This window comes from Strigops habroptila, chromosome Z (assembly GCF_004027225.2).
Source record: "Strigops habroptila isolate Jane chromosome Z, bStrHab1.2.pri, whole genome shotgun sequence".
In the NCBI taxonomy this organism is placed as follows: domain Eukaryota; kingdom Metazoa; phylum Chordata; class Aves; order Psittaciformes; family Psittacidae; genus Strigops; species Strigops habroptila.
In genome coordinates this window covers 91533408-91550551 of record NC_044302.2, presented here as the reverse complement: position 1 = coordinate 91550551, position 17144 = coordinate 91533408, and the positions used below count along the sequence as shown (strand labels likewise).

The 17144-nt window shown below is 58.7% G+C and overlaps 2 protein-coding genes across 2 annotated transcripts in view; one reads left to right on the top strand and one right to left on the bottom strand.

Annotated features, from left to right (window-relative positions):
* Positions 1-7995: 7995 nt before the first annotated feature.
* Positions 7996-14564, top strand: DNAJB5 (DnaJ heat shock protein family (Hsp40) member B5). The gene is made up of 3 exons (XM_030470576.1): positions 7996-8701; positions 11600-11844; positions 13873-14564. Exons 1-3 carry the CDS (start codon positions 8634-8636, stop codon positions 14562-14564), a joined length of 1005 nt encoding a protein of 334 aa, XP_030326436.1. The 5' UTR covers positions 7996-8633.
* An 888-nt stretch (positions 14565-15452) lies between these two features.
* VCP (valosin containing protein) overlaps positions 15453-17144 on the bottom strand; it is a 29617-nt gene continuing 27925 nt past the window's right edge. The window contains exon 14 of the mRNA XM_030470575.1: positions 15453-15460. Within this exon, the coding sequence (XP_030326435.1) occupies positions 15453-15460 (8 nt within the window). The remainder of the gene's footprint in view (positions 15461-17144) is intronic.

Below are 17144 nucleotides of genomic sequence, written 5' to 3'. Positions count from 1 at the left end.
GGGTTGTCGCAGTGCCATGCAGCAGAGCCAAGGGCTGTCAGGCACAAAGCCCCATGAGACTGAGCTGAGATGCCCAGCCCCAGGCAGCCCCATATGTCTCCATATACTTGCAAAGACAAGACAGGGCGTGCCTGGAAATCTTCCTTCTTTCTCTTCTCCTCCTGCACAGGAATCTTTACAGCTTTACTCACTCACCATCCATAATCCTGCTGGACCAAGGAGATGGGATGGGCAGGAAGCAGCAAAAGCAGAAGGTTTAGTTATGGGTTAGGGTAGGGAGGGAAGCAACCTGCACTGCTGCTTCTCCCCCATAATATCATCACCTGCATCCCCCCAAGCACCACCTTGGCGTCAAAGCAGCCGCAGGGAAGGAGGTTTGGGAAGCAAAGGAAGGAAGGAAGCCACAGGGAAGGAAGGTTTGGAGAAGAGGCAAGACCAGAATAAAGGCTGGGTACCACTTTGAGTCCCAATCAACCCATCACTTGTTGCCACTGTCAGCTCATATAGCAAATTAAGGATTAGATGCCAGGCAGATCTGCAAAAGGAAGAGCATCAAGATACACTCCCAACAGAATCAGCAGGATTTGTCTCCAGCCTGGACATGACCCACCTCCAGCTTTGACATTCAGGTCCAGCATCCCTGCTGGATGCCCCTGCCCTGGGAAACAGGGACGTGGGATGTGTTTCAAGGCCAAAATTCCCCAAATGATGGTGTGGCTGGAGAGACTGGAAGAGCTCCGTGTGCTTGGTACCCAAACACAGACTAGAAATAACATGGTTAAAGCGTAACTTGGGGAAAGCCATCCCCAGGAAAGACCAAAAAGTGCTACAGGACGCCTTTGTCAAGGAAAGCAGAGCAAAGGCTGGAAGCTGAAATGGAGCCAAGCCAAACTTTGGCACATGTCCTCCACGTGCAGACAGGTCCCCAGGGGTGACTGATGCTATTTGGGCACCCCAGCACCATCAGCCTCCCTTCCGGGAAGATGCATGAGGTCGTATGTGGGTAGCAAGGAAATGCCAGGGGCTGCAGGAGAGCTGCCAGCTCCCATAGCCCTGTCTTGGCATGGAGCACCTCAGCCAGAGTCCAGATGCTCCAGATTCGAGTCCCCTGCCTGCTGCTGTTTCCCACAGCAACCCAGGACAGCCTGTCAAGCTGCAGCATCCACAAGTCAGGGTGGGGACACTGCCTTTCCTCCTTCACCTGCTCCAACAGGGGGGCTGCAGAGGCTTTCCCAGCCCACTCTGCACACAGTTTAGACCTGTGCCTTGGTGTTTCAGAGCAGGACCCAGTGGGGTAGGTCAGCCCAAACCAAGGTGTCCAGAAGTAGGATCTGCCCCAAAAAAAACAAACACTGCAGCATCCCCCACACTGCCCTTTCCTCCCGCTCATTCCTGCCCTTGGGTTTTGGCCACTCCAGCAGAGCCGGAGTGGCAGGAGACCGGAGAGGACCGAGTCTTTCCCACACACTGCTGCCCACCACCATGCAGAGCCGCTTGCATCTCCCCCACATGCCCAGTGTGGGTGGCAGGAGAGCCCCAGTGTGCTCATCCGATGGGGTTTGCAAAGGTCACCCTGAGAGGAGGTCTCCAGCGAGGGCTGTGTGCCAGCACCGGCTGGGAACCACTTGAGAATAGAGGCAGGAAGAGAGGAGAAAAAAAAAGGAATAAAAAGGAAAAAATAACCCAGCTGGCAGCACAGACGCTGCCGGGAGGGAGAGGAAGCAGCAGGTTGAGGCAAGGACACGGCTCATTATGCCACCCCCGCCGGTGCAGAGCTGGGAGCGGAGCGGCCGGATCGGCATCGCTGACAGGGGGAGGCAGCGGGTCCTCGGCCCCAGCTGGGGAGGACAAACCAAACACCATCATTATGGACAAGAGCAGCTTCCACCCCCTTCCTCCTGCATGGCTTTGGGGGCTGGGAGCAGGCTCTGGTGAGATGCAGCACCACAGGACACAGGAGATGATGCTGGAAACAGGCTCTCCCAGCGCTGTTGGGTTTTTTAAGGTCAGCTTGGATAAAGCCCTGTGTTGCCCACTGTGCCCTTGTGGCTGACCCTGCTAGAGCATGAGACTGCCCTGGGACCATTCCCATCTGGATTATCCTATGCTCAGAGCCAGGTGGGCACAAGCCCAGCAAAAACGTGCCAGGGCTATAAAGCCAGGGTTGACTGGGAGCTGGTGAGAGCCACCCAGGTTTGGTGTTTTCCTTGGGGGACACACCAGGGGCTGGATGAGCCCTGAGGAAGGAGGCCCCCATGTCCTCAGGACGGAGCTCGCCTTCACAGACAGCAGCTCCAGCAGGAGCTAAGACCCAGGCCTGACCTGGAAGGTGACCTACCAGCACCTCCTTGGAGATGCATCACCCTAAGACCACAGCCAGGACAGCAGCAGGCGGGGAAGAAGACATTAATCCAACAACAAAAAAAAGCCCCAGGCTGTGATTGTTCTCACAGCCCTTTCCTCATCCTGAAGCTCAGGGTGCAGGAAAAGGCGGGCAGCATCTCCGAGGATGGGAACAGGCAGGAAGGAAAAGGTGTGGGCGCTGCTCTCGCCGCAGAGAACAGAGCACAAACCCCGCTGCTGCCAAGCCAGTGTCCTCAGATGCATCTCCCCAGCTCACCCAGCCAGAGCTGCCGGAGACTTCCCCGCGCCGAGCCAGGCGGGGGAGCATGAGGGGGACGGGGGGAGCACGGCGGCTCCTGCCCTGCCTGCTCCGCGTGGGGAGATCCGAATCCAGCTCAGAGGAGGTGTCAGTGACAGAGGAAAGGAAGGTTGTCTCCTTTGCAGCCATATGGTGCCCATCGGTGCTTCAGTAGGACGTTGCTGAGCTCGGTGGCCTTGCCCACTGCTTGACCTTCAGACACCAAGTAATGATGTTTGAACCAAGTAATGATGCCCAGAAGGACAGCCCAGGATGTGGTTCCCTATCCCGACATCCTCTCTGGGACAGGGACCCACAGCAAGAGCCTCGGGAAGAGCTGAAGCTCCAGGGGGACACACGGTGCTGCTCACTCCTAGTGATTGCCCACAGCAGAAGCACCAGCCCTCAGTGGATTTCTCTTCTCAGCAATTTGCTTAATTGCCTTCCGAGCCCAGACAAGTTTCTCACATCTTCCCTCCATCCCTCCCCCTCCAAGGCTGCCACTTCCATGGGTTAATCCCACCTGCTTCACAAAACACACTCTCTGCAAGGAGCCACTGCCTCTTAGAATCACAGAATCACAGACTGGTTTGGGTTGGAAAGGACCTTAAAGCTCATCCAGCCCCACGGATGGGACACCTTCCACTGGACCAGGTCGCTCCAAGCCCCGTCCAACCCGGCCTTGAACACTGCCAGGGATGGAGTAATGCATCTCTTCTGGCATGAGACTCCCCATCCCTGGAAGCAACCCTTCCCCGCTCGCTTTCCCCCTGCCGCACAGCATTTTATCATTCCCTGTCATGCCTCCTTCAGTCATCTCTTCCCCCAGACGGAAGACAGCCCGTTTATGTAATTGTTCCTTCTATGGAAACGGCTTCGTACCTTTAATTATTCCTGCCACTTTCCCGGCGTGCCTTTACAAGGGTGCGGAAGCGCCGGCGGGGAGACGGGCTGCGAAGGAAGAACAGTTCTGGTTAAGGCAGGGCAGGCTCCGGTCTGCCCTGACCCCGCTGTGCCCCAGCGCCGGGGCTGCCTCCACCCGCTGGACCAAAGCCCTTTTTTGTGACCAGGCAGCTGCACACGAAGCAGATCATTTGTGAGCAGGACACCGGCTCCCCTGCCCCGGGGCCTCCATAACCCCGCGATGAAAGGCTGGAACAAAAAGCGTTTTGCAAGGCAAGGACTTGGCGTGGCTGCGCACGCCAGGCAGGCAGGCAGCGGCACGGACGGGCAACAGCGAGGTGCTGGTCTGGTACCGGCGTGACCCAGCCAATACCAGGAACACAGGGAGATCCATGTGTGAGGGGGGACACAGGGAGATCCATGACCCTCAGAAGGGCTCCACGAAGAGTTCAATGAAAAAGAGGAGCTCGGGAGGGTCTGGAGAGTCAAACAGCGTGGTTGGAACTGGATGATCTTTAAGGTCCTTCCCAACCCAAACCATTCCATGATTCCATGCCTCCATCCTTGGGGAGCCCCACACTGTGAGGGACCCGCGGGAGACGGGTTGTCTGTGACTCGGAGCAGCCCGAGCCCCTCCGCGGTGCGGGGACGGCGGCAGCGGTGACAGGAGCACCCTGTGATGGTGACAAACGCAGCACCAGCACCCTCACCGCTCCCCCACAGCACCCACAGCGCCTTCCCCGGGGTCCGCTCCGGGTCCCCTGCACCCCAACGCGGTCCCTCAATGGGGGTAACGTCTCATTTCCCTCATGTGCCGCGTTTAGGGGGCAAAACCCAGGACAGGGGCTCTGTGGAGACCAAGAGGGGACGCTCCGAGGGTGAGACCCCGCCACAGACCGCGGGGAAACGCCATGTTGGGGGCCTCAGGCAGCGCCCTGAGGGGCGGCGGCCGCTCGTATGTCCCCCCCGGCCATTGTGTCCGTCCTTTGGGACTTCCACGCCGTCCCCTGCTCCCACTTCCAGCCCCATTCCCGGTTTCCCGGTCCCGTCCCCTCAGCCGCGGGCGGGAGGTGCCCGCCCCGCTGACGTCACACCCTTCCAGAACATTCCCCCAGAGACCCCGCCGCTCCTAAGCGGAGCGCCTGATCCAATGAGAGAGCGCCAAAGGGGAGGTGCCGGCTTGAATGAGCCAATAGGAGCCGCCGTTAAAGGGAGCGGGGTGATAAAGGGCGGGTAAAGGTTTAGGTCTCGGCTATCCAACCCCTTGCCGCTTTGGCCCCGCCTTCTCCTCGGGGCTAGCCAATGAGAGGCGGCGCTTCGCGGTGACTGACAAGCCGCCGGCCCAACGGGGCGTGGCGCGCGCGGGCGGGACTCCCCTGACGTGGCGGGCGGAGGCGGCGGGGGGGGGGGGGCGCAGATAGCGGGGGTTTGGGGGGGGGGGGCGGCTGAGCGAGCGCGCGGCGCCCCGGGACAGCGCGAGCGGTGAGTGCCGGGGGCGGCTCTGCCCCACACCGCCCCACAGCGCCGCCCCACAGCGCCGTGCCGCCCCGCCCCGCCCTGCCCCACACCGCCCCACGGCGCGGCGCCGCTCCGCTCCTCCCGCCCCCCGCGGTGACAGCGCTGGGGCCGGGGGTTTGGGGTGTGTGTGAGGTGCGGGGGGGTGTCAGTGCCCCCGCCCCGGTGGGTGACAGGGTGTCGCTGTGGGGCTAGTGGGGGTCAGTCCTCCCACCCCATAGGCTGACAGGCTGTCGCTGTGGGGTTGGGGGTCCAGTGTCTGTGCGCCGTGGGGTGATAGGGTGTTGCTGTGGGGCTACAAGGGGTTAGTCCCCGTGCCCTGTGGGGCGACAGAGTGTCGCTGTGGGGCTCAGTACATCTGCCCCACCCGTGGAGTGACAGGGTGTCTCTATGGGGATGGGGGTCAGTCTTTTTGCGCCATGGGGTGGCTGGATGTCACTATGGGGTCAGTCCCCCTGTCCTATGGGGTGAACAGGGTGTTGCTATGTGGCTGGGGTCAGCCTCTCTGTGCCATGGGGTGATACGGTGTTGGTTGTTGCTGTGGGGTCAGTCACTCTGCCCCATGCAGTGACAGGATGTCAGTAAGCAGCCTGACCCCCTGTCCCATGGGGTGACAGGGTGTTGCTGTGGGGCTCACTCCATTTCCGCCCCATGGGGTGTCAGGGCATTGCTATTGGGGTCAGCCTCTCTGTGCCATAAGGTGACACGGTGTCCCTTTGGGGGTGGGGGGACAGTCCCTTTGCCCCACGGAGTGACTGGTGAGGCTGGGGTCAATCCTCCTACCCCATGGGGGTCAATCTTCCTACCCCGTGGGTACTGGGTGTCACTATGGGGTCAGTCCCCCTGCCCCATGGGGTGACTGGGTTTTGCTGTGGGGCTGGGAAGGTCAGGTTAGCCCCTATGCTCCTTCATGGGTGGGGAACAGAGGTTAGCCACTAGCCCTGTTGTCCCCATGGGGTTGCATAGTGTTCCTATGGGGCTGAAGACGGGGCAGGAAGGGGTTTGCCCCCAAGGGGTGTCAGGGTTTCCTGGCGGGGCTGTGGGTCAGGGTTAACTGCGGTGCCCTACCTAGTGACAGCATGTCCCCATGGGTCTGAAGGGGGTGAGAAGAGGGGTTAATCCCCTTGTCCCCGAACAGAACATCCAAGTTCAGTTGGCAGAAAGGGGTTAATCTGCCCCCCCCTCCATGGGGCTACAGAACAACCCTGTGGGGCTGGAATGGGCTCTGAGGTGAGGGTTAACCCCTCTGTCTCATCCCACGTTGGAGGGAATGATGTGCCCAGTTGGAGCTATGTGGTGTGGTCAGGAAGGGGTTAACACCACCACCACCCCCCCTTACCTCCACAGTGGGGGTACCAGTGTGTCCCAGTGGGGCTGAACTGACTGTGAAGTGAATAAACACCCCCTGTACCCCCCAAGTGACAGTAACGGAGTCAGCAAGGAAGGGGTTAACTCCTGTCCCCAGTGGAGGTGACGGTGTCCCCCAGGAGAGCTGCAGGTGGGCAGGAAAGGGTTAAGCAGTGGGGCTGGAGCGCACTGTGGGTGTGGGGGCCATGGGGCTGGGGCACAGCAGAGGGGTGAGCCCCTTCCCATGTAGGTAACAGCTCCTTACCATGCCCCTGTATGGGGCACCCCTAAATGGGGCACTGCCTGGGGGGCTGTAGTGGGGCTTATCCCCATCCCCACACAGGTCTTAGCCCCCCCAGTGGGGCTGGGCAGGGGATACAGAGTGAGCAGTTGAGGGGGTTTAGCCCCATCCCCACATACTGTGGTGGGGCTGGAAAGGGGGACCCCATATTGGGAGCTCGACCTTGTCCCCACACCACTGTGAGCACCCCAGTGGGGCTGGGATCCAACATGGGGAGACACTGAGGGGCTGGAAATGGGGGTCACTGATGTGGAGAGACATTGAGGGGGGCTTGACCCCATCCCCACACCATTGTGAGCACCCCAGTGGGGCTGGGATCCTACATGGGAGACACCGGGGGGGGGGGGGTTGACCCCATCCCCATCCAGGACCCAGCACCCCATAGGGCTGGAAATGGGGGATCCTGTATGGAGACATGTTGAAGGGTGCTTGACCCCAGTGGGGGCCGAAAAGGGGGAACCCCATATGGGGAAGCAGCAGAGTGGGGCTTGACCCCATCCTCACTCAGCACCCAGCACCGTGTAGGGCTGGAGATGGGAGACCGTGCCTTGTGGGGGGAGGATAGCACGTGTGTCTTGTTCCCATCCCCACGCAGGAGTGGGCATGAGAATGTGGGACCCTCTATGGGGAGACATCACGGGGGGGGTCTTGCCCCGTCCTCCCCATGCCGGGGGCTGCCGGTGGGGGCTGTGAGGCAGAGCAGAGGCAGCGAGGGGAGGGTTAACCTCATCCCCACGCAGGTGCCCGCACCCCGGTGGGGCTGTGGTGGGGCGGGGGGGGGGGGGGGGGGCGGGCGCTGTGTGTGGGGGCCCGGGGAGGGGATGATTCATTGCGGGTAGTCATGACATTGCTGCCTGCGGCTGCCAGCCAGCACGGGCACGGGTGGCTCTGCCTGCCCCGAGACACTGCGTCCCATTCAGCGTCCCGTCCCGCATCCCATCCAGCATCCTCTCCGGCATCCCCGACTGAAGCCGGGATACGCTGCCATGCCGGCCATCCTGCTCTTCTGGAGCCGCGCCGAGAGGTATGCACTCATCCGTCCCGGCTCATCCATCCTGCCTCATCCATCCCAGCTCCCAACACCAGACCCCCCCCTCCCCAACCCCTTGGGATGCGGTGTTGCGCTCTCCGAGGGTGGGATGCAGGAGCTGCCCGGTACGGCTGCCCGATTCCATGGTGGGGCATCCAGAGGGGATGCTCCCGGTGGCTCATGAGTGATCGGGGGGACACGGTGCCATTGGGTTTCCTTGGCGCGCCTGAAGGTGACTTCTCAGAAGTAGGTTTTGTGCCGCCGCGCTCGGTTCCGTGCTCGGAGCCGGCTCCATCCCGGTGCCACACCGCACCGGGAGCCCCATTCATTGGGCGGTGGGACCCCTTCTGTGTGGGGCACGATGCAGGGACCCGCAGGGGGAAAGCTGGGGAGGTGCAACCCGGTCAACGTGACTTTCTAACACATCGCGTCGCCTCGCCGCCGCCGTCCTACTTTCGGGTGCAGAGCAGAGTCCTTTCTGGGGACACCGAGGAGGGGGGAGCTCCTGGGTGCGCTCCCTCCCTGCTCCTTGGTGGGGGACGTGACGGTAACGGGGACGTGACAGTACCGGGGGACGTGTGTGACAGGAGCGGGGCGGCCGGGAGGCAGCGGGGAGGGAGGATGCTGGAGCTGAGGAAGCGTCAAGAAACCAATTAAAAGGAAGATTACGGCGAGCGACTCCATTGAAGGGTGTCCCCGTGTGCGTGTGACAAAGGACGGCAGCTCCCAGCAGCATCCCCCCCGACACCCGCTCACCCATCACCACCTAAAGCCCTTTTGGAGCCATCCCGGGAGCCTTTCTGCTGTGCTGGAGGGATCTGGCCACCGGAGCATCCCTCAGTGTGGCATTCCTGGCAACTCTCCATCGTCTCCCGGAGCACCTGTGGACGACGGCGATGTTTAAAATCAAACTAGAGCCTTTAAAAAGGTCCGCTTGGACTATGAACGTGTTCGTCAAGTTTCGGTAAGTGGGTTCCTGCCTCTGCGCCGTGCGTCCTGCCGTGACCTTGCGCCCCGGGATGGACAAACCGGGATGGACAAAGCACAGCTCCCCTTCCCGGTGCCGCTGCCCGGGGCGAGCCTCTTCCTGCCGGTGGGGACTGCCGGGCGCAGGGATTATGTCAAGGGATCGCTATTCGGCTGATGTCATGTGCGGGGACAGAACAAAGCCTCAGTTTCTGACTTATTTATTTAATTTCGGGTCCATGTGTGTGGTTACAGGAGCGGGGTGAAGGCGAGGCTGGTTCCCCAGGGCCGGGGGGATGCTCGTGGTCTCCTCCAAGGCTTGGGCTGGTTGGTTGGGTGATGCGGGAATGGCTTTTTTACCTGCTTTCCTTCACCCCCCCCCCACCATCTCCCCACCACCAACCCCGCTCCCGAGGGGGTTAAATGGGAAGGCAGATGACTGAGCAGAAGGGGGAGAGGAGCCGTGGCAAGGCGCAGCTGATCCCCGGGAGGTGGGAGGGAAGCTGTGCGGGGACAGAGTCGTGTTTTATCATCATCATCATCGCACATGTGAGCGTCGCCTCCGGAGCGTTGTCTTAACCCACCGGGTCACCCGCCGCCGGCTCCTCACGGTAAAACATGCGTGGGGGGATGTTTCGGGACAGCAGATCCCACCCTCCGTGAGCAGAGACACACAAAGGGGTTCCCGGCCAGGAGAGCATCCCTGGCTGCATCCCCATCCCGGCCAAAGACCCCGCGGTGGGCAGGACCGGAGATCCCGGGGTGGGGGCAACAGCGTTGTGCCGGGATGGGATGTGTTTTCTTGGGAAGCACCATGGGGTTTTGGCTGGGTGAGGGGGTCCTGGTGGTGCTGTTGGGTTGGGCTGTGTGGGGTCGGAGCCGGAGCTGTGTGCTGTGGTGGGAGCTGGATGCTATAGTCTGCGTCTCTTGAGCCGGTGTGTGATGGGGTTGTCTTCAGTGCATCATCCAGACAGGGGCAAATCCTGGTCCAGGTCCTGGTGCTGGTTGTGGGGAGCCCCTGCTCCGCACTGGGGTGACCTTTGGCGGGGGGAATGGCAGGTTACCCCCAGCCCCCCGCCTGTTGCTCATCCCAGGGTGTCCCTCAGCCCTGTTCCCATGGGAAGGGCAGGAGGGAGCCAAGGTGGGCTGAGGGCAGAGCATCCCCCAGCGCCTGCGTGGGACGGAGCCACCGGCGGCTCTGCGCAGGAGCTGGCACCAGGAGCTGCCGTGGGAGACACCGTCGGGTGCTCTTTACACCCACAGGGACCTTCTCCCACCTCTTCTGTGCCGCACAAATCCGTGGGTGCCCTTATCTCACCCCACCGTGTCCTTCAGAGGTCCGTGCCTTGCACGCCTTTGCTCTCTTCCCACCTACAGCAAAGCACCTGCTCCGTGCCTGGAGCAGTTGTTTGCTCCAGAGGTTGGTGGTTTGGATGGAGGTGGCCAAGTGTGGGGCCAATTTCCAACCTCTCTACACACACCCAGCCCTAGAGGGGAGATAGCCCATGGCATGACCCAAGGCCACCCATGGGTGGACGCCAGGGGCTCAGTGCAGCGCTGTGGTGACCCTGGCCACCCTCATCTGAGCTGCTGGGGTTGGGGGATCCCTTTGTGACTTCCATGGGTGCTTATGGATAGAGTTAAGGAAGGGGGAGAACATCTGTCAGCTTGTATGGTGGTGAAGGTAAAGGGTCAAGGCTCGCACCCCATGCAGGAATCTGTCTGCTGGGGGGTGGTTATGATGGTTTGAGGCTGTCCAGGGGTGTTTGGAGCAAGGATGGGGTGAAACCTGGATGGTAACAAAGAGCTGGATGTGAGCTTTAAGAGAGGGCAGGAGGTCAGCTGGGAGAAGAGCAGGGCTCACAGCAAGCACTGAGCTGTGGGTGAGGATCAGGCCATGCTCGGGTCCGTCCAGAGTTTGCCGTTGGATAACCAAAGGTCGAGAAGCAGCAGGAATTGTCCTTGTAGGAACGTGGGGCTCGCTCAGCCTCTGCCTTCCCGGCTGCTCGCTGGGTCTCTGCGGCTCCAGCAGCGTGACTGGGGAATGAATTACGGCCACTGGATTTTCCATGCCTTAGTATAGGCATGGCCCCAGCCTCGGCCCCCGCGTGATGGAGCGAGTGAGCCCTGTGTTTCTGGCTCGCTGCGAGATGCAGTTGGAGGCTCTCGGGGAGTGCAAGTCAGGCGAGAAACTGGTGGGGATTTTTTTTTTCCTTTCTTTTTAAACAAAAAATAAAAAAAATTAAAAAAAAAAAAAAGCCCTCCCACCACCACAAGATGTTTCTGTCTAACGGCTCCGTTCCCTCTTCGCTAAATACAAATTACGGCTCTGACAGCCGGAGGCATTTATCTCCAGCTGAATGCCAATTGCTTTCAGGAACAAAATGTTTGAAGTTCCTTTAAGGTGAAGGCGGCAGCATGGTCCCTGGCGCTGCTTTCAGCCTCCAAAAACCTGCTGTCATCACCCCAACTCCCATCCCAGGTCCCCAGCTGGGAGAGGAGGGGACACACACGGGCTGCTGGCTACATATAGGCATAGCTCAGCCCTCCTGGCCCACCCAGGGACAGGGGGAGGACATGATCCCGGCCTGACGTGAGCAGTGGCGTGGCCCTTATAATGCCGTGCCCTGTTTCAGGCTCTCCCTCTTCCCTTCAGCCTCAGAGATGAGTGTCCCTGTCCCTGCCATAGGGCTCAGTGGGTTACAGCCAGAGCCGGGACACATCTTGGCACCGGGGCTCTGACCTCCCTTGGGAAGCGTGGACTTGAGCCGGCTGTGGTGCTGCTGGCCGGTGGGGCGCAGGGAGCACCGGCTCCGCGATAAGTGCGTGTGGGTCCCAGCCCCAGCCGAGCCCAGCGCGGTGCTCACCTTACCCAGGGCTGTCTTTCTGCTTTCAGGAATAAGTACTCGGCTCCCGGCAGCGTCGCCGTCATGGGAAAGGACTATTACAAGATCCTGGGCATCCAGACCGGTGCCAACGAGGATGAAATCAAGAAAGCCTATCGGAAAATGGCCCTCAAGTATCACCCCGATAAGAATAAAGACCCCAACGCTGAGGAGAAGTTCAAGGAGATTGCAGAGGCTTACGATGTCCTGAGTGACCCCAAGAAGCGAGCTGTCTACGACCAGTATGGGGAGGAAGGTAAGGGGAAAAGCAGTGCCTGCTTGGAGGCAGGGGTGGTGGTGGTGGAGATTGGGTTTTGTAGGCAAGGGAGGCTTTTCACACAGAGGGCTCATGCCTGCACCTGAAATGGGGCTGGTAGCTTGGAATTGGGGACAGTGAAGGCTCCACAGGTGCCAGGAATCCATTCTCATCCCGCTCCTCTCTGGGTCACCCTGCTTTTCCACCCTGCTTCCTGGGATGTCAGGGCTCTCCCTGCCTTCTGCCCCAAAACCCAGCTGAGACAATGGAGTTGGAAGGAGCTCGCCTCACTTCCTGGATCATACCTGGGGTAATTCATTAGCAGCCCTTTAATTGACCTAAATATCCCAGTGGAGAAGTATTGCTTTTGCCCACATTCTCCAGGCATTTGGGCACTGGTCCCGCTGTCCTCCCTGGTACAGGCTGACCTACAGGATTCAAAGCTTTTCCCAATTTAAGTAACAGGTCCTTGTTTTGAAACCAAGTGGCTGCTGTTGTCTGGTGGTTGGCACAGAGGAGGAGGAGGAGGAGAAGAGCCACTCCACCACAGGCGGCCTTATTAGTCGAAGATGGAAGAGCGCAACCCCATTTGAGGAGAGCACCGAATAGCATCTGCATTAATCAGCCCAGGACTTGGGTGCTTAAAAGAGCAGGAGGTCTGGCAGGAACAGGCTGCTGGGTGGAAGAGGCAGCCCTGTCAACGGGCAGGTGCATCCTCTTAATGAGCCACCAGTAGAATTAACCAGCAGTGGGTTAATTTTGACCCATTAGTTATGTCAGGGCTATGATGGGTGCACCGGGCGCAGTGATCTGCCACCCTGTAAAATGAGAAGAGGCTGCCTCAAGTGGGAAACCAGCCTTTCCCCAGAGGCAATGCCGAGGAAATCGGACCCAGCTCGGGCTGGCGTCACGGGATTAAAGGTGAAACCTCCTGGCTGTACAGTCTGTTAGAGGACAGGGGCTCCCTGGGGATTCGGCGAAATCCCAATCACCTGAAGACACCTAAAATAAAGAATGAGTTAAGGAAGGAAGGAAGAGCAGCCCCCTTCTTCCTCCATCAGTGTCATGGCCAATGGAAACCTTTCGTTTCCCATCAAATGACATTTTTTGGAGCAACGTGTCTTGGAGATCAGCATTTTGAGGGGCTTCTGGGTCCATGTGGTAGCCAAGGTGAAGTGAAAGCCCCCCCTGACCCACGTACAACATTAATTTCATCAATCAGACTCCCAAACTTGCCCCAGTGCAGTGATGGGGGGCGCTGGCACGAGGGACAGCCCGTCAGAAATAGTCTATCACTGTCACTGTTGTGCCCTGAAAATAGTCCTTGAGCTAGGCTTGGCTTAACCCTTCCCACCCCTCCTGGTCAAAAATAGCCTCGCAGAGCCTGTGTGACCTCTTGGGACCTTGGGGGAGTTGCAGTGACGTAAGGCTCAGCGTGGGACCTGGCAGGGGAATTTCCCATGGGAATGGTTGCAAAAGGATCCAAACCTTGAGCTTACCTGTTATTTTGTACAGTCAGTACGCAGGGAGCTGTGTGCTGGCCTGGAGATCTGCTGACCTCCACCTGCATGGTCACTCATGAGCTCAAAACCTGTTCTCAGCTACAGGACATGATGCTTCTGGACTGTGGCCATCAGTGCAGCCCAAGAGACAGGACAATTTGGGCAGAAGAGAGCCTGCCCATGGGGAAAAACAGAGATGGGCTGGTCAGGAAATGTTTAAAGGGCATGAATTGGGTGGAGATGACCAAAGAAGAACTTCAGTAGGGATAGCAGGGACATAAACCTGACCAGATTTTGGTCTTGGTGAGTGTGGGAGCAGCGCTGTTTGTCACAGGTTGAACTGCTATCTTCCTGCCCCATGTTCTTTGCAGGTGACTGGCTGGAGTGGGTGACCTGTACCCTTAGGAGACACTGGAAGGTCTGCCCACAGCCAGCAGAGACCATGATCCTGCCTGGAAACTGCGGTCCCAGCACGGCGTCAGCTGGCAGGGAGCGTTCATGTCTTGTCTTCCCCTTTCTCTTCCAGGTCTCAAAACTGGAGGTGGCTCTTCAGGTGGCTCAGGGAACACTTTCCACTACACCTTCCATGGAGACCCCCACGCCACTTTCGCATCCTTCTTTGGAGGCTCCAACCCATTCGACATCTTCTTCGCCAGCAGCCGCTCCCGAATGTTCAATGGCTTTGACCAGGAAGACATGGACATCGATGAAGATGACGACCCTTTCAGTGCCTTCGGCCGGTTTGGCTTCAATGGCATCAACGGGGTTCACCGGCGGCACCAAGAGTCGCTGCACACACGGAGGAAGGTCCAAGACCCACCCGTCATCCACGAGCTCAAGGTATCCCTGGAAGAGATCTACCACGGCTCCACTAAGAGGATGAAGATCACGCGCAGAAGGCTCAACGCTGATGGCCGGACCATGCGGACTGAGGACAAGATCCTAAACATTGTCATCAAACGGGGTTGGAAGGAGGGAACCAAAATCACATTCCCCAAGGAAGGGGACGCCACCCCAGACAACATCCCTGCCGACATCGTCTTCATCCTCAAGGACAAGCCTCACTCGCACTTCAAGAGGGACGGGACAAACGTGGTCTACACGGCAAACATCAGTCTTAAAGAGGTGGGTAAGGGTGGGAAATCCCATGGGGTGGGAGGTGGTGCTGGGTCATGGCACTCAGAGCCGAGACAGCAGTCGGTTCTCCTGCGCCGATGAGGAAGGGCCAGGTAGGTTGGGAAGGGCACAAGCAAAGACCTCTGGGTAGAGGAGCTGTCGGGCTCAACTGTTTCTTGGGTTTGGAGGCACTCAACCTCCACGCTGGGTGTAGGACGTGGGTGCTGTGGTCCCTGCTGAGCGCACCTTGAGGCTGTACAGGTGGTATTTGTTTGTTTGTTCCCTTCCCCATATGTCTCGTCTTCCTATTTTAGCGTAGGGTATTCACATGTGGAAGAGAGCCCAGATCCTCTGTAGGAACAAGGGAAAACCCAGGTTGGCGCGAGTCTGGTCCTGGCTTGTTCTTGCAGCTGAGCCTGCTTGTGGCTTAGCTACTGGTCCGGGGTAGCACTCTCTCCCCATGGGCAGACAGCAGGGTGCTGTGGAGAACAGCTGCCTTGCCCTCCCTGAGCAATCCTTTAGCTGTTTGCCTTGGTTCTGGCTCCCCTACATAAAGAACCAAACGAACAAAGTACTTAGGCAGTGAGCAGAACCCAGAACATGTCAGTCCTGCATCCACTGGCTGGATCCATCAGAGCCAGCAAACTGCTGGGAGGTGGGAGAGGAAGGGCAGGTTAACCCAGCACAAGACATGCCATTCACCAGTGCAGCTTTATAGCTACCTTTCAATAAATCCCAGCTGGCAGCTGCACTTAACACTGACGTTTTGTGCAGCTGCCATTTGCTGTTCCTTTCAGACTGTAGACGCTGTCTGTCTTCTTAATGAGCAGATTTCTTTTCTTCCTGGAGACAGATTTATGTTCTCAAATGCATTTCATAGAAATGAGCTCAATGGGCCAGACCTGAGGTAGGGAAACGTGCGCTTGTGAAACATTGCCAGTGAGTCAGAGGAGGTTTGCCATGGCTCTGCATCCCTGCTGGGGCTGTGACCTAGTACACTGTGGGAAAAGAGCAGCCACACAGGTCAGGCAGAGCTTGGTGCTCCTGGAGAAAACTCAAGCCGAAGTTTAATCTGGATTCAGGAGCTGACTTCACAGTGCAAAGTGCAGGGGTTTATTCCTGTGGTGGCTGGCTTCCCTGGCTGCTCCAGAAATACTCTGGAGAGACTGCCTTATTTATGGAGCCAGCATGCCATGTCTCAGATGCTTCCTTCTGTGCATTCCCCTATCTGTAGAATTAACCCCAAGCTGGCTGTGCTGATGTTGGCCCAGGTTCACACACTTCTGAGGCTGGAGGGACTACTTGCCTGGAGTTGTCCCTTGAGCAGCAAGTGGAGAAACCTGCTCTGGGTCCACGTGCTGCCGCACCAGGAACGATGGTGCTCATCCCTACGAGCAAGGCATGTTGTGCTTGCTGTTGGTTTGCACAATGCAGTCACAAAGTGGAAAATTGCTGGTCTGGGCAAATTCCTCACTTCTTTGAGCTGGAGTTTCTGGTCTCTGCCCTCCCCCACCACAAACCCAACATCCTTGGGGAGCTGCCAGCCTGGCTGCTATCCCCATCCTGTGCTTGCCAGGGTAGGGTGGTAACTCTGCTGCTTTTATCTTCCATAAGGAGAAGAACCTTAAGTACTCTGGAGCACAAGCAGGTGCCAGGAGCTTCCCAACTCTGTATGCCACTGCCTCAGAATGTGTTGAGTACAACCTCATCCAACCTATGGCTGAGCCTACAGCCTTGGCTACTCTCCTTGCATCCTTCCTCCTTGTCAGCCTGCCTTTTTAGTCTCTTCCACTGCCACAAGAGCACAGTGCCAGCCTGCAGACAGTGAGTTCTGTGGCCTCACTCATGGCCATGCTGGACACCCTTCACCAGCACCCTGCTGCCGTGGGGAGTAAGCTACCTAGTGCTTAGGCACTGAGGAGAGCATCTTCCTCTTCCTCCTCCATCCTACAGACCCCTCTGGAGAGCAACCCAGGGAGGCAGTGCCATCCCAGCCCTCAAGTCTGGCCCCACTGGACTGGGGCAGTGCAGCTTGGTTACCAGAGGCGTATGAGGGACTGCAGGGAAGTGTCTCTTCCTAAAATTCCAGGCTAGTATCACAGTGGGAAGCTGAGGGAGGGAGGAATCACACTGCTTCTGGCAGGCAGACCTCAGGGGCTTTGCTGCCTAACGCCTGCCCTCGCTCTGCATCCTTTACCTGGCGTCACCTTCCTCAAAGCATCCGGATGGCTGGGACACAACCGGTGCTGACGTCCCCCCCCCAGCAGCTCCGCTGGGAGCGGAGGAGGACCCAACGCTGACCTAGATAAAGCTCTGCTCTCACAGCTACCAAACTCAGGGTGATTTCATCCCCAGGGATAAACCCAGCCTCTTTCTAGGATGCGGGGCAGCTCCCGCGGTTACTTCAGCAACCGGTTTCCCAAATGCCAAAGGAGTTGAGCAAGAAGGAGCTAAAAACAGGGACATACGGTGGAGGAGTGATTGCCTGGGATTCTTGCATCTTGGCTCTAGGAAGGAAACATTAAGATCCTGTCTGCCTTCGCTGTTACCGCCCGCTCCTGCTCACATCCCTCTCTTTGCCCCATCCACGTGCTCCACAGGGAGCGAGTTCCTGTTCTCCTTCCCACTTTGTGGCTGGAGACGTCCTTTCCCTGGCACACACAGGCACACGCAGCCCTCCGT